General features: G+C 44.8%; 1 protein-coding gene across 1 annotated transcript in view; it reads right to left on the bottom strand.

Moving 5' to 3' along the window:
- Positions 1 to 137: 137 nt before the first annotated feature.
- The window catches only part of ALDH1L2 (aldehyde dehydrogenase 1 family member L2), a 29,912-nt gene continuing 16,703 nt past the window's right edge, over positions 138 to 13,346 (bottom strand). Inside the window, exons 12-23 of the mRNA XM_028746671.2 lie at positions 12,980 to 13,107; positions 10,293 to 10,443; positions 8,976 to 9,046; positions 8,745 to 8,850; positions 7,129 to 7,216; positions 6,900 to 6,990; positions 5,242 to 5,341; positions 4,749 to 4,847; positions 3,814 to 3,979; positions 3,094 to 3,199; positions 2,547 to 2,746; positions 138 to 1,034 (exon numbers count right to left, since the gene is read on the bottom strand). Coding sequence (XP_028602504.2) covers positions 979 to 1,034; positions 2,547 to 2,746; positions 3,094 to 3,199; positions 3,814 to 3,979; positions 4,749 to 4,847; positions 5,242 to 5,341; positions 6,900 to 6,990; positions 7,129 to 7,216; positions 8,745 to 8,850; positions 8,976 to 9,046; positions 10,293 to 10,443; positions 12,980 to 13,107 — 1,362 coding nt within the window. The 3' untranslated portion in view covers positions 138 to 978. The remainder of the gene's footprint in view (positions 1,035 to 2,546; positions 2,747 to 3,093; positions 3,200 to 3,813; positions 3,980 to 4,748; positions 4,848 to 5,241; positions 5,342 to 6,899; positions 6,991 to 7,128; positions 7,217 to 8,744; positions 8,851 to 8,975; positions 9,047 to 10,292; positions 10,444 to 12,979; positions 13,108 to 13,346) is intronic.

Here is a 13,346-nt window from a genome sequence, read left to right as displayed (position 1 = left end):
CCCTGCTCTAAAAGGCTTCAGGATGCAACCATTACAATTCTGCTGCTCCTTTGGATATGAAAAGTCGTAGCCAAAGATAAGTGTTTGTTTATATGCTTTTACAGACGTATTTCAGGATTGTAACACTGCATAACACATTCAGCACAAATATGATTTAATAGCATAATTGGAATTCACAACTATGTAGATTTCTCATTGGAGGAAATGTAAACACATTATAAAATAGTTGCTATAGCTTTCATATGCATAGTAGAACACAGACGTTAAGTTCTGCATATCATACGAAAAACACAGTAAGTGCACTTGGATTTATGTACAATATTTATGGCAAATTGGTTCTCTGTGCTGCTTAAAAACTTGCATTGCAGGAAGAAAAGAGGCATAATGCTGGTGTGATGCATTCTGTAGAAACTAAGTACTGTGTGGCTAATTTGGAGAAACAAGGGACATACAGCGCTGAAGAAGGCCATAGCTCAGTGGTAGAGCGTTCGATTTGTATGCATAAGGTCCCAGGTTCGACCCCAGGTCAAACTGGGAACACCTGTCCAAAACTCTTGAAAGCTGCTGCCAGTCAAGACACAATACTGAGCTAGATGAACTAATGCTGTGGCTCAGCATAAGGTAGTTTCCTACGTCCGTTGCTTCTCACTTGGGCAAGATCTCCATTGTAAAGTCCAGGGATCTGAGGTTTCGATCAATAACCACTGGATGGTTCAGTTGCTTTTATAGGTGATGACATTCAGGGTAGCGGAGACCACGGTACAAAAAAGCTGCAGAAGCCGATAATTTCACAGTGAAGTCTATGACTCAGAAGTGATTCCCTACAGAATGCATGCGGAACTCTCCACATCATAAAAGGGTTTGGTTCTGGCTCTGCGTTTTTAAGTGCCAGTGGAAGTTCACAGTTTTGCTGTTGTAATTTTGGAGTCCTGTCTTGTGCTTGGTTTTAAGAACACTCTGCCACCCCAGTCACGATGCTTAATATTCCACGGTTACAGCTTTCGTTCTGAGATACTCATGAAGCGCTTCCTCACCTGAAGAGAACAAGAGCATGGAAACAATTGTAGACTGCATATATTTTCTGAACCATCCACTCCATAAATTTCCAGCACATTTAACACACATTTAAAACTCATGGCTTTCCACAAAGAATCCAGTGAACTAGAGTTTACCCTTCACAGAGCTTCGATTCCGAACACTATTAGTAATTGAAATGTGAGGTAAATGTGTGCTGTCTCAAGTGCTGGGTTTGCCAGAAATAATTAGGCAATCAAACCTATGCTTGTAACATTTATCATGACTTTTTTTTTTTAAAGATGCCTTTCTGGTCACATCCACACAGTATGTTCAAAGTGCATGGCTTCCTCCAAAAAATCCTAGGAACTGCAGTTTATCCCTCATGGAGCTATGATTGCCAGAATGCATAAAGGTAAAGGGACCCCTGACCATCTGGTCCAGTCACGGACGACTCTGGGGTTGCGGCGCTCATCTCGCTTTATTGGCCGAGGGAGCTGGCGTACAACTTCCGGGTCATGTGGCCAGCATGACTAAGCCGCTTCTGGCGAACCAGAGCAGTGCACGGAAACGCCGTTTACCTTCCCGCCAGAGCGGTACCTATTTATCTACTTGCACTTTGATGTGTTTTCGAACTGCTAGGTTACAAACTAAAATTCCCAGGATTCTTTGGGGGAAACTATGCACTTTAAAGTGACAGATGGATAAAATAGATAATTGAAACAGTAAAAAGCCTCAGAGCTACTTGACCCTAAAACAAGTAGTTTTAGGGTTTAAAACAATATACAGTGGTGCCCCGCAAGACGAATGCCTCGCAAGACGAAAAACCCGCTAGACGAAAGGGTTTTCCATTTTTGAGTTGCTTCGCAAGACAAATTTCCCTATGGGCTTGCTTCGCAAGACGAAAACGTCTTGCGAGTCTTGCGATTTTTTCGCTCCTCCCCCCCTTTTTCTAAGCCGCTAAGGGGCTTGCTTCGCAAGACGAAAAAACCGCTAGACGAAGAGACTCGCGGAACGGATTATTTTCGTCTTGCAAGGCACTACTGTAAAACCAGAAAAAGTTAAAACAATTCAAAATGCATAAAATGCTCATCCAGTAAAATGCATAAAATGAGCATCCAGCAAAATGAAACAATTCAAAATGCATATCCAGCAACATTGATAAGGACCAGGTCCTACCCATCCCGCTGAAAGTTGGGCACCACTATAATATTATTATTTAAAGGTGCTTTAAACACATGGTGTGAGTGTGATCTGTTGCTGAAAAGCTGCTAGCAGTAACATATAATGAGATCATAGTATTAAATAACTAATAAACTTTAAAAGGTAAACATAGGTTTCAAACCTCTGACCCAAGGTAGAGACATGGTGACCTGCTGATGTTGTTGGACTTCCAAGTCCCATCAGCCCTAGCCAGCAGCCAGCAGGGATTATAGGGGCTGTAGTCTAGCACTGTCCGCAGGTGCACAGCTTGCCCACCACTGCACTGAGCTTTAGATTTCTGTGTGGATCTTAAGTAAAATGCAACTTACCTAAATCTTTTCCAAAGCCAGACTGCTTGAATCCTCCAAATGGGGCGGCCACATCAGTTTTGTTATAGGTGTTGATGAAAACTGTTCCAGCTTCCAGCCTATCGCTGACATAGAGAGCTTTGCTTATGTCTTTGGTGAAGACCCCTGAAGCCAAGCCATATTCGGTCTGGTTGGCTCGTTCCAACACCCCATCAACATCCCTGCAATATGAGAGAATAATCTGCCGTCAGTGCAGCAACATGGAATGTAGCAGAGACATTAATCCAAGTCATTTTAAGCTGCTTTTCATCAACAGATTTCTCCACGTGCTATTTCGTTCTGCTGCTTCTTTATTATGTGTTTAAAAAGCTTGACTAGAAAGCATCCTCTGCTAAAATAAGTTATCGATATGAAGGCATCCCATACAAGTAGGAATGAAGGTAAAAACGACGACACTTTCCAATCACAGATGCCTGGCTTTATATGCCCTGTTTGGGCACTGGACTCACATGATTAACTATTGCATGGAGAATAAAGAATAACATCATTAACCTATAGCAGGACCTACCCATCTAGGAACTTGGAAATGACCATTATAGGACCAAAAGACTCTTCTTGTGCAATGAACATATGGTCTTCAACATCCGTGAATATGGTAGGTTCCATGAAGAAGCCTGATCAAAGAGAAGATGGTGTGGCATGTGCAAAACTGAAATGATTCCAGACATTTTCTGTCTTGAGAATTATTTTTTAATGCTTTTATTTCATTTTACAGGCATTTTCTGCCTTGATATACCATTGAGGCTATGCTGGATGTGTCTTCTGTAGCACACTCCATAAGGTGGCATTAAAAGTGTTAATTCTTTAATATCTTATCCAGGGCTGCAGCATTTGATTGGTTAATCAGATAAACTGATTTAGAAATCTTCTGAGGAATGTAAAAAGGGTGTACTAATCCACTAAAATTCATATGAGGGGAGAGTGCTGTTGCGCTCATGGCTTCCCAGTGGTATATGGTTGGCCATGGTGAAAACAAGATGGTGGACAAGATGGGCCTTTGGTCTGATCCACAAGGCTATACCTGAGACAAATTCCCCAAATGAAAGCCAAGAATCCAACAATAGGCATGAACAGATTGGACTTACAAATTTGTAGCCCATGTTGCCTCATTAGGTAAGAACTGTGGTGAGGAATCTGTGGCCCGTAGGAGAATATAAATATATCACACACACACAACCCCCCCCCCCCACTAATCTGATTTATGGATTCTACTTAGATCATAGTTTACCTGGTCTACCAACTTGTCTTCCTCCATATACCAGAGTAGCCCCTTCTTTCACGCCAGTTTCACAATATTTCAGAAGCTTATCCAAATGTCCTTTATGGTTTTGTGGACCATGGTCTGTAGATCTGTCAAGTGGGTCACCAATTTTCATCTTTTTGGCTTCTTCCACCTACGGATTCCACCAAAGGAGAGGAAAAAGTATCTGGCAACTACTAAAACCCTTTTGGGCAATAATGTTGGCATCCCATCCGAAGAAGTAGTTTGTAATGAGGAGTTAAAGTTATCTGGAGAAGAAAGGGAAATTGTCCTTTGTCCTGCTTGCTAGAGGACTCTCACAAAATGGAACAGAAGCTCATATTCTTGGCTCCCATGCCAATCAATAAGTAGCCCTTTAGATGGGAGAGCTGTGTGTTCTGCCCCCTGCCCCGGCAAACTTAAATACTGCATGGGCCCCTCAGACATATGATTTGTGCCAGCAATTTATACTAATACACTCATGCCCATAGAATTTGACATACCAGTTTTCCCTTGCACTGGCACCAGGCAGACAGACGAGTCGCTTGGCAAAACTTCCTGGGGTTTCAAACAAAGCAAAAACACTGTGAAACTATTGGGTTTTTAACCAGTGGTCCTCCAGATGTTGCTGAACTACAGTTCCCAGCATCCCTGACTGTTGGTTGTGCTGCCTGGGAGTTGAAGTCCAGCAACATTTAGAAGGCCATAGGTTAGCCACACCGGGCTTAGCCCCATTTCAGCCTTCCCTGACCAGGTGCTCTTCAGATGTTGTGGACTACAACTCCCATCATCCCTGATCACTGGGCCAGGTAGTCTGGGAGTCCAACTACCTCTGGAAGGCACCATGTTGGCTACATATGGTGTGTAGTGGAAAGGCTCCTAAGGAAAAAATCATGTTTAATCTCACGTTTTAAATTTCTTACCACTCTCCTAACAAATTCGTCGTGGACTGATTCTTCCACAAAAAGTCTGCCAGCTGCAATGCAGTTTTCTCCTTTGTTGAAGAAAACAGCTCCCATGCCCTGCATTGGAAGAAAAAACACACGCCTTGAACATGCTTTTTTTGTTATCTTAATCTATTTTTTCCCTCCATTTTCATTTTCTATATGGAAGCCTGTGAACATATAGAACATACAGTGAATATGAGCATTCTTATTTTCTACTAACTATTAATTTAAAATGTTCTTTATCTTACCAGGTAAAGGGCTCGGGTTGTCTATGTTTTTATTTTATGATGGATTTTGTGTTCTTTATATTGTGATTTTACGTTGTGAACCACCCTGAGATCTACGGGTATAGGGCGGTAAGCAAATTTAATAAATAATTCTAATTTCAGAGCAGTGTCACAACCACTGAAGCACAATGTACAATACACTATGGAGCAAGTTCACCAGAGCCTTTTCGAAGCCGGCTTACCATTCTCACAGCTTTGTCAAGTTCACAGTCGTTGAATATGATCAGCGGGGATTTCCCTCCCAGTTCCAAAGAAACCTTCTTCAGATTGCTGACAGCGCAGCTGTAAAAATGATGATGAAAGCATTCAGAATTCAGTCTCATTCCTCCTGATAGCCAGTGAAGGGAAGTTATATAAACTTATATAAGTAAGCATATTCTGTGAAGGGAATAGGGGCCTCTTAACCCAACCCTAACCCTGTGGAAAGCCATCTAATTAGACTTTAATTTGATTTTGACCTGTTTTTAGGAGGTAATTTAATTATTTTTTGATTTTATACTAATGTTATATATCTGATGTTAGCCGTCCTGAGCCCGACTTTGGCCGGGGAGGGCGGGATATACGGTAAATAAAAGTTTATTATTATTATTATTATTATTATTATTATTAGCCTAGCAGTTCAAAAGCATGCCAGTGCAAGTAGATAAATAGGTACAGCTGCAGCGGGGAGGTAAACAGTGTTTTCGTGCACTCTGGTTTCCGTTGCACCAGAAGCGGTTTAGTCATGCTGGCCACATGACCCAGAAAGCTGTTTGTGGACAAACGCCGGCTCTCTCGGCCTGAAAGTGAGATGAGCGCCGCAACCCCATAGTCGCCTTTGACTGGACTTAACTGTCCAGGGGTCCTTTACCTTTACCTTTACAAGTGCTCTGGCAGGGTCCTAGAGCCCTCTCACCTCCTCCCCAAATCTGGCTTTGAGGAGGGAGGGCCTCACACCTCCTTCCCCAAAACACTGCTTTGAGACAGTGCCCAGTGCATGCGCATCAGTTGCACAGCCCTAAATCCACCCCTGCTAACAACATCACCACCCTTAACAGACCACAGAATTCTTGGCAGGAAGCCATGACTGGTACCAAAATAAACCTACTTCTAATTACAGATTGAACATTTACTATGGCTCAGGTCCGAAGTTCCTCCTCCATTCACCTAATGGAGAGAACCATATCCACCAACTCCCTGATCTGCCTGCAGCCCTTGCCCAGCACCATAGCCCATGCTATTTCCAAAGGTCACCCGACTTGCAGCAGCAGAATTTTGTGGGGAGAAAGGAAGGTGGAGGACCTCTTTTCTAGTTATGAAAGGAAAAGTAGCATCCAAATCAATCTCTACATACAGATTCCTCTTTACACCTGAGGCAGGGAAACTGTGGCATGCCAGGTGTTGTTGGACTCCAATTCCTATCAGCCTATTGCCAATGTGGTCAATGGTCAGAGTGATGGGAGTTGTAGTCTAGCGGGATCTTGAAAGCTACAGGTTCTTCCACCCCTACAGTGGTAACTTGGTTCTCGAACGTCTCTGTTGATGAACATTTCGGAACCTAAACTCAGACGTGCCTCAGAAGTCAAACGGCTTCTGCTGTGTGTTTTTCAGTTTTCTCATTTGAATTTGCAGACAGCCCTTTGCGTCTCGGTTTTCTAATGTTTTGGAACTCGAATGATCTTCCAGAATGGATTATGTTTGAGAACCAAGGTACCCCTGTACTTTACATTGTCAGTGTAGGGAGACACATGGCAAAAGCCACGCAGCTCATGGCTGTACGAAAACATCTCCATGTGAAGGCCATGCTCTAAAAATGTACAGCATGCAAAAATGGGGGTGGGGTGGGGAATGAATACCTTACCTCTTCATGATTTGTTTCCCAGTTGGTGTTGAGCCAGTGAACCCAAGTTTACGAATGTCTGGGTGATCGGACAAGCGTTGCCCTGTTGAACCTGTGACATAAGTATAATTAAATGTTGAGCTTTAGTGTCATCGCGGACTTTGTTTATTTCAGTGATTTAGTTGTGCTGCACCCCATTCCCTCCATCCTCTTTGAACAGAAAAGAGAAACCATTGCATCACTGCTTTACCTGAACCAGGTACAATATTGATAACGCCTTTGGGAAATCCTGCTTTCACAGAGAGCTCTGCAAACTTTAAGGCAGTCAGTGGAGTTACCTACATAAAAGCACACACCATGATTTTACCAGACTGCCTGCCTTGGTATGCAGACATACAGGCAAAGAAGGTTCTAACAGAAGACAGTTTAAGCCAATTATAATATTGTGATAACATAAAACCAACACAGATTATCTATGTGTCGTATGGTATAAGGAAAATTGCAATGTTTACAAAATCCTGTAGCATGGTTTAGGGTTTTTTAAAAAAAGGAATTGTATTATTCCCCTGCCCCTTTCTCTCTTTATTGTTCTTGTTTTTATTTAGTTGAGTTATAACACCTTCCTTTGTATTTTTGATGTTGGAGGACAGAATTGTGTGTGACTATGCTGTGGAATACACTGCCCCATCATCACCAGCCATCTTGAAGTAAGAGTCAGTTGCCTGTCTAGTCAGCTTTTGTGCAGGGAAAAGGAGAGAGCACTGCCTTGACTCAGGCGGCAAAGTGTTTTGAGATGGCCCTGGTAGGATTTCCCCCCTCAGAGTGTGAAATGTGATTTCCATTGTTAACCCTCTTCAACAATGGCACATTCTTCCTTTATCTGTGCACTTTCTATCAAGGTCAATCAGTGGATGACTGTGACGTTAACATATGAGAGTGCTGGAGGTGAAATAATTAAACAAGTTACCCAATCAGGACAAGTTACCAAGGGGGGTGGAGTCAGAGGGACTATAAAACCAGCTCTGGGAGGGGCAAAGGGAGGAGTTTGTTGAGAGTTGGGTGGTCGGTTGGAGTGGGAGTGAATAGGGATAGAGTTTGTGGGTAGGTTGAGTTAGTGTAGAGAAATAAGCTAAGTCAGGAACAGTTAGGGGCTAGGAAGACAAGTAAATATCTGAGAGGTGGTTTAGTGAGTGAGAGCAGGTAGCGGAAGTTATAGATCTGGATAGGCACCCCATGATTGTAATTGACCAATACCGTTTATGAAACCACACGCTTGTTAAACTGCAATAAATAAACAGAAGTTTATGTTCCAGTTTAACCCTGACTGGACTCAGTATTGTACCAGGTAGGGCCTGGGTGGTGGCAGCGAGAAATAAAGTGGTGGCACAGGGATCAATAGACGGTGAAACGTCCGGGGACCCTGTATGATCACCACAATGACATCGGTAAAAACTGTCTGGGGCAGGTGGGGGGAAACCTTTAGCCTGAAGCCACATGTCGGTGGTGGGTGGGGTCAGAGGCAAAAGTGGGCAGGGCAATGAACATGAATTTCCTTTAGTACAGCAGGCTTGTTTCTGGATACACATCCCCGACTTGCACATCCCTTTCTTGACTCCCTCCAAGCCTTGTTGGCGTAAACTCCAGTTAGGCAAAAGTGCAAGGTAGGTGGAAAGGAGGGCTGATAAAGGGTGTGGTTTGGGGAGAGAGGTGTGGCTGGGAAGCAGGTGCGGCCTGCAGAGTATCCCAGAATCTCAACAGAGAGACCCGGAAGCCTGCATTTTGCCCCTGGACATGAGGTTCCCTACCCCTACTGTAGACTGGAGGAATGCCATATATCAATACATTATCAGCCTGCTTGATGTTTACCTGTGCTGGTTTCAGAACTAAAGTGTTGCCAGCAGCCAAACACACCGCACTCTTCCACGCGAGCATCATCAATGGGTAGTTCCAGGGAATGACAATTCCACAGACACTTTAAATTGGAAGCAGGGGGGAAAATACAGATATAATACTGGTTTTTCAAAGAAATCTGCTATTAGTAAAACACTGAATCTTATCTAATTCCTTTAGCAGCAGCAGAAGAAAAATTTGTCTTACCCTAATGGTTCCTTCTTGGTGAAAGTTAAGTTATGGTTTGGCCGTGCATGGTTAATTGGAATGGTAGACCCCTAAATGAGAAAGCAATCATTATTATTTTTAAATTAAGGTGGTAAAAGTTGCTCTGTAACTTTGCTTCTCGCAGTGAGGGAACCTCCAGAAGGCCCTTGGCACTGGACCTCAGTGTCCGGGCAGAACGATGGGGGTGGAGACGCTCCTTCAGGTATACTGGACTGAGGCTGTTTAGGGGTTTAAAGGTCAGCACTAACACTTTGAATTGTGCTCGGAAACATACTGGGAGCCAATTTAGGTCTTTCAAGACCGTTGTTATGTGGTGTCGACGGCCGCTCTCAGTCACCAGTCTAGTTGCCACATTCTGGATTAGTTGTAGTTTCCGGGTCACCTTCAAAGGTAGCCCCACATATAGCGCATTGCAGTAGTCCAAGCGAGAGATAACTAGAGCATGCACCACTCTGGCGACACAGTCCGTGGGCAGATAGGCCCACGTACCAGATGGAGCTGGTAAACAGCTGCCCCGGACACAGAATTGACCTGCACCTCCCAGGCTGCACACCTGCTCCTTCAGGGGCACAGTTACCCCATTTAGGACCAGGGAGTCCTCCACACCTGCCCGCCTCCTGTCCCCCTAGAACAGTACTTCTGTCTTGTCAGGATTCAACTTCAATCTGTTAGCCGCCATCCATCCTCCAGCCTAAATCTACACACTTCAGTCCTTCCTGCAAAATACTGACAGTCTGGAGGAATATCAGGTGATGTCCCTCTGGCCTAAAGAGGGAATTCCAGGGTGAACAGTCACATTAATGCTGTTTAGGTGGGACTCCTTAGGTGATAATCTGTGTTGCAAGGAGCCTCTCTTTTTTTCTTCAGCTCATTCCTGGCCATGGATTGCCGCCACCTTCTATAGCAGGGATGGGGGACAATTTACTGCCAGAGAGCAGGCAGAGAGACTTACTGTATGTCTGATCTTAGTACTAACAACCACAGTGCTAACACTGGAGGTACGTTTATCTCCAATCTTAGGGCTGAGAATGGCGATAAGAGATCTCTGCGCCGGACATATGACATCAGGTAACAAAAAGCAGTGTACAGCTTGCTTAAAACGGCCTCGCGGTCTAGCAGGCTTAATAAGCGCCTGTACCGCCACCCCAATTTCCCCCCCCCCCATACATCAAATGAATAGGAAAAATATATCGATGGAATCCCATGCTATTTCTCTGAAAAGGACCAAAGTCTGCAAGAGCATGAATCCCCTTGTTGTTTTCCCAAGGATCAAGGCCAACTCAAATGTTAGCTTGCCTGTATTTTGTCACACCATCCAGCAAAGTATCGGAATGTTTGCACTGACATTCCAATGTGGGTCTTCAAAGCCAGTGTGTAAACAGCTCCCGAATCAATAGCTTCAATGGTTGCCAATTCCTCTTGGTGTTCTTCCATCAAATCTGCAAGTCTTTAAAATGAAAGAATGGCATACAATGTAAAACACTCTTCCCCGTTTCAGGGACAAGGCTGGCGGGTCCCAGGGTAGTGATGGGATGGGGAACCTGTGGACCCCCAGGTGCTGCTTTTTTTTTAAGACTCCAACTCCCATCTTCCCTGCCCGTTTGCCATGCAGGGTGGGCTGATGGGAGTTGGAGTCCAATAGCCTTTGGATGGTCACATGGTCCATATCCCTTGTGTATCTGTGCATCAGATGAACTGGAGTTTCCCCATTCAATGGTGTGTCCGTAATGCCCTATATCCGAATAGCAGAATTTATGCTGCAGATTCGTTAATATTTTGAGTAGAACCAATGGTTTTAGTGAAATGACCAAAGTGTGTGATTTGAGAATCGTGACTTTTATGCTGCAAAAGCACTGAAGATGGGATGGAAAAGCATTCTACATCTCTATGCACACATATAGGAAACCAGAGGGGCAGGAAAGAGAGCCAGGTAAAACTGTGTCAGATTAGGACCGTGAAGCTCACTGGCTGACTTTGAGTCGGGCACTACAGTGGTACCTCTGGATGCGAACGGGAGCCGTTCCGGAGCTCCGTTCGCATCCTGAAGCGAATGCAACCCACGTCTGTGCGTCTGTATGTGCGTGGTTTGCGATTCCCCTCTTCCGCGCATGCATGTGATGCCATTTTCAGCGTCTGCGCATGCGCGAGCGGCGAAACCCGGAAGTAATGCGCTCCGTTACTTCCGAGTCGCTGTGGAGTGTAACCTGAAAACGCTCAACCTGAAGCACATTTAACCCAAGGTATGACTGTATTTCTCAGCTTAACCTACATTGCAGGGTTGTTGTAAGGATAAAATGAGGGAAATATATGTATGTCAGCTTCAGCACCTTGGAGGAAAGACAGAAATCCCCCCCCCCCCAATCCGGATTCTTCTCTGGGTCTTGAAGTTCTGAATTACCAGGTCTTTCTATGAATCAGACAGATATGTAAGAAATCTACATTTCTTCACTTTTTGATTTCTGTGTGCCGTTCAGATTAGTGCACATAGACAAACTTGGTGCAGTTTTTAGTTCACATATATTTTCCTTACAATGTGCTGTTCTGCAAATACACACTGATTAAAACATCCACAAAAATGGAATCTTGATGTAAATGAAACAATCATTTAAAGATTCCCTTTTGAGGGTGATTTGATCAATGCACATAGGAGCATGTGTGCTTATTTGCATTGGTAGCTTGCTGGGGGGTGTGTGGGGGTGTGTGAAAATGGTGGCAAACTGCATGCAAATAAAAGAAAAGAGGGATCTGCCGGAAAAATGCAGCACAGAAAGCCGATTGTCAAGGGCGTTTCCCAGCCAAAGGAATGCACACGGCAGATAGTCATCTATTGTCAAAGCTGACACAATCATTTCTATGGCTCTGAATACGCACACACCCCAGTCTAGCATCTAGGCAGCTATTCTCAGGTCTGCGCTCTATGGAGCAGCTGCAGCAACAGGGAGCCACTCCACCAGTTTATGTACTTCCTCCCAAAGGGATGCACACACGTATCCAGAGACTACATCTGTGTGGAAGCTGCTTTCGCTCTTCCCTCTTCAATCCCCTCCTGGTTCTGGGAAACAGTGGTTCAGGAGAGGGTGGGGAAAGCACTTGGCTCTTCACTTGCCTGAACTGCCTCTTCCTCCTCTTCTTCTGACTCATCCTTTGCTCTACCCTCCAGCTCTGAAGATTCCCCTGCCTCTGACTCTTGCCACCTGACTGGTACAGTTCCCCACAAATCACTGCCCCCCTCTCCCAAGTCAGACTGCAGCCCCCCTTCCCCCAGTGCACACTCATCCATGTCCCGCCAATCCCCAACACCGATTTCGATGCAATAACAAGTCAATGAATAATTATGTGCTCCTAGGGCAGGTGCTGTCGGGACACGGGTGGTGCTGTGGGTTAAACCACAGAGCCTAGGACTTGCCGATCAGTAGGTCGATGGTTCGAATCCCCGCGACGGGGTGAGCTCCTGTTGCTCAGTCCCTGCTCCTGCCAACCTAGCAGTTCGAAAGCACGTCAAAGTGCAAGTAGATAAATAGGTACCACTCCGGAGGGAAGGTAAACGGCGTTTCCATGTGCTGCTCTGGTTCGCCAGAAGTGGCTTAGTCATGCTGGCCACATGACCCGGAAGCTGTACGCTGGCTCCCTTGGCCAATAAAACAAGATGAGCCCTGCAACCCCAGAGTCGGCCACGACTGGACCTAACGGTCAGGGGTCCCTTTGCCTTTAGGGCAGATGCTCATAATCAGAACTCTGCTCCTTTACCAACTCCAGAACCATATATGTGCAAAATTCTTTGCAGAATATCCACAGAATCTGACCTTCTAACATAGGATTATTCATTGCGAATATATATATATATATATATATATATATATATATATATATATGATTACTGCTTTATTCAAATAGGGCATAGCATGATTTTACACAGGCAACAAAGGAGACCTATGAGACATGGAACATACAGAGCTGCAACTGGTTTCTTAGACATGCCATACCTGTACAATATTCTCCCTCTGTCTCTTGCATTCATCTTTCCCCATTCACCATGCTCAAAGGCATTCTTCGCTGCCGCAACTGCTTTGTCAACATCGGCAGCTGTAGCCAGTGACACTTTGGCAATCACCTGCCATAAATATAGAGAGAGGCTTGGTCAGAATTAACCTTGCTGCTGAGCTTCCTTCCTCCAACGCAAATATGCCAGCAGGCAGAGCAATCCCAGGCCTCCCTTTTGGTGGACTGTGCTGGTGGCAGGTGTTTGGACTGAGTGGAGGCATCCTTCCCCTTGGCTGCCCTGGCTGTGCTGGCTTCCCATTGGGCACTGCTATACAAGCTATACACTCTTGAGAGTCCCATGGACTGCAA

This window comes from Podarcis muralis, chromosome 10 (assembly GCF_964188315.1).
Source record: "Podarcis muralis chromosome 10, rPodMur119.hap1.1, whole genome shotgun sequence".
Lineage (NCBI taxonomy): Eukaryota > Metazoa > Chordata > Lepidosauria > Squamata > Lacertidae > Podarcis > Podarcis muralis.
This window is presented reverse-complemented; position numbering and strand designations above follow the sequence as displayed.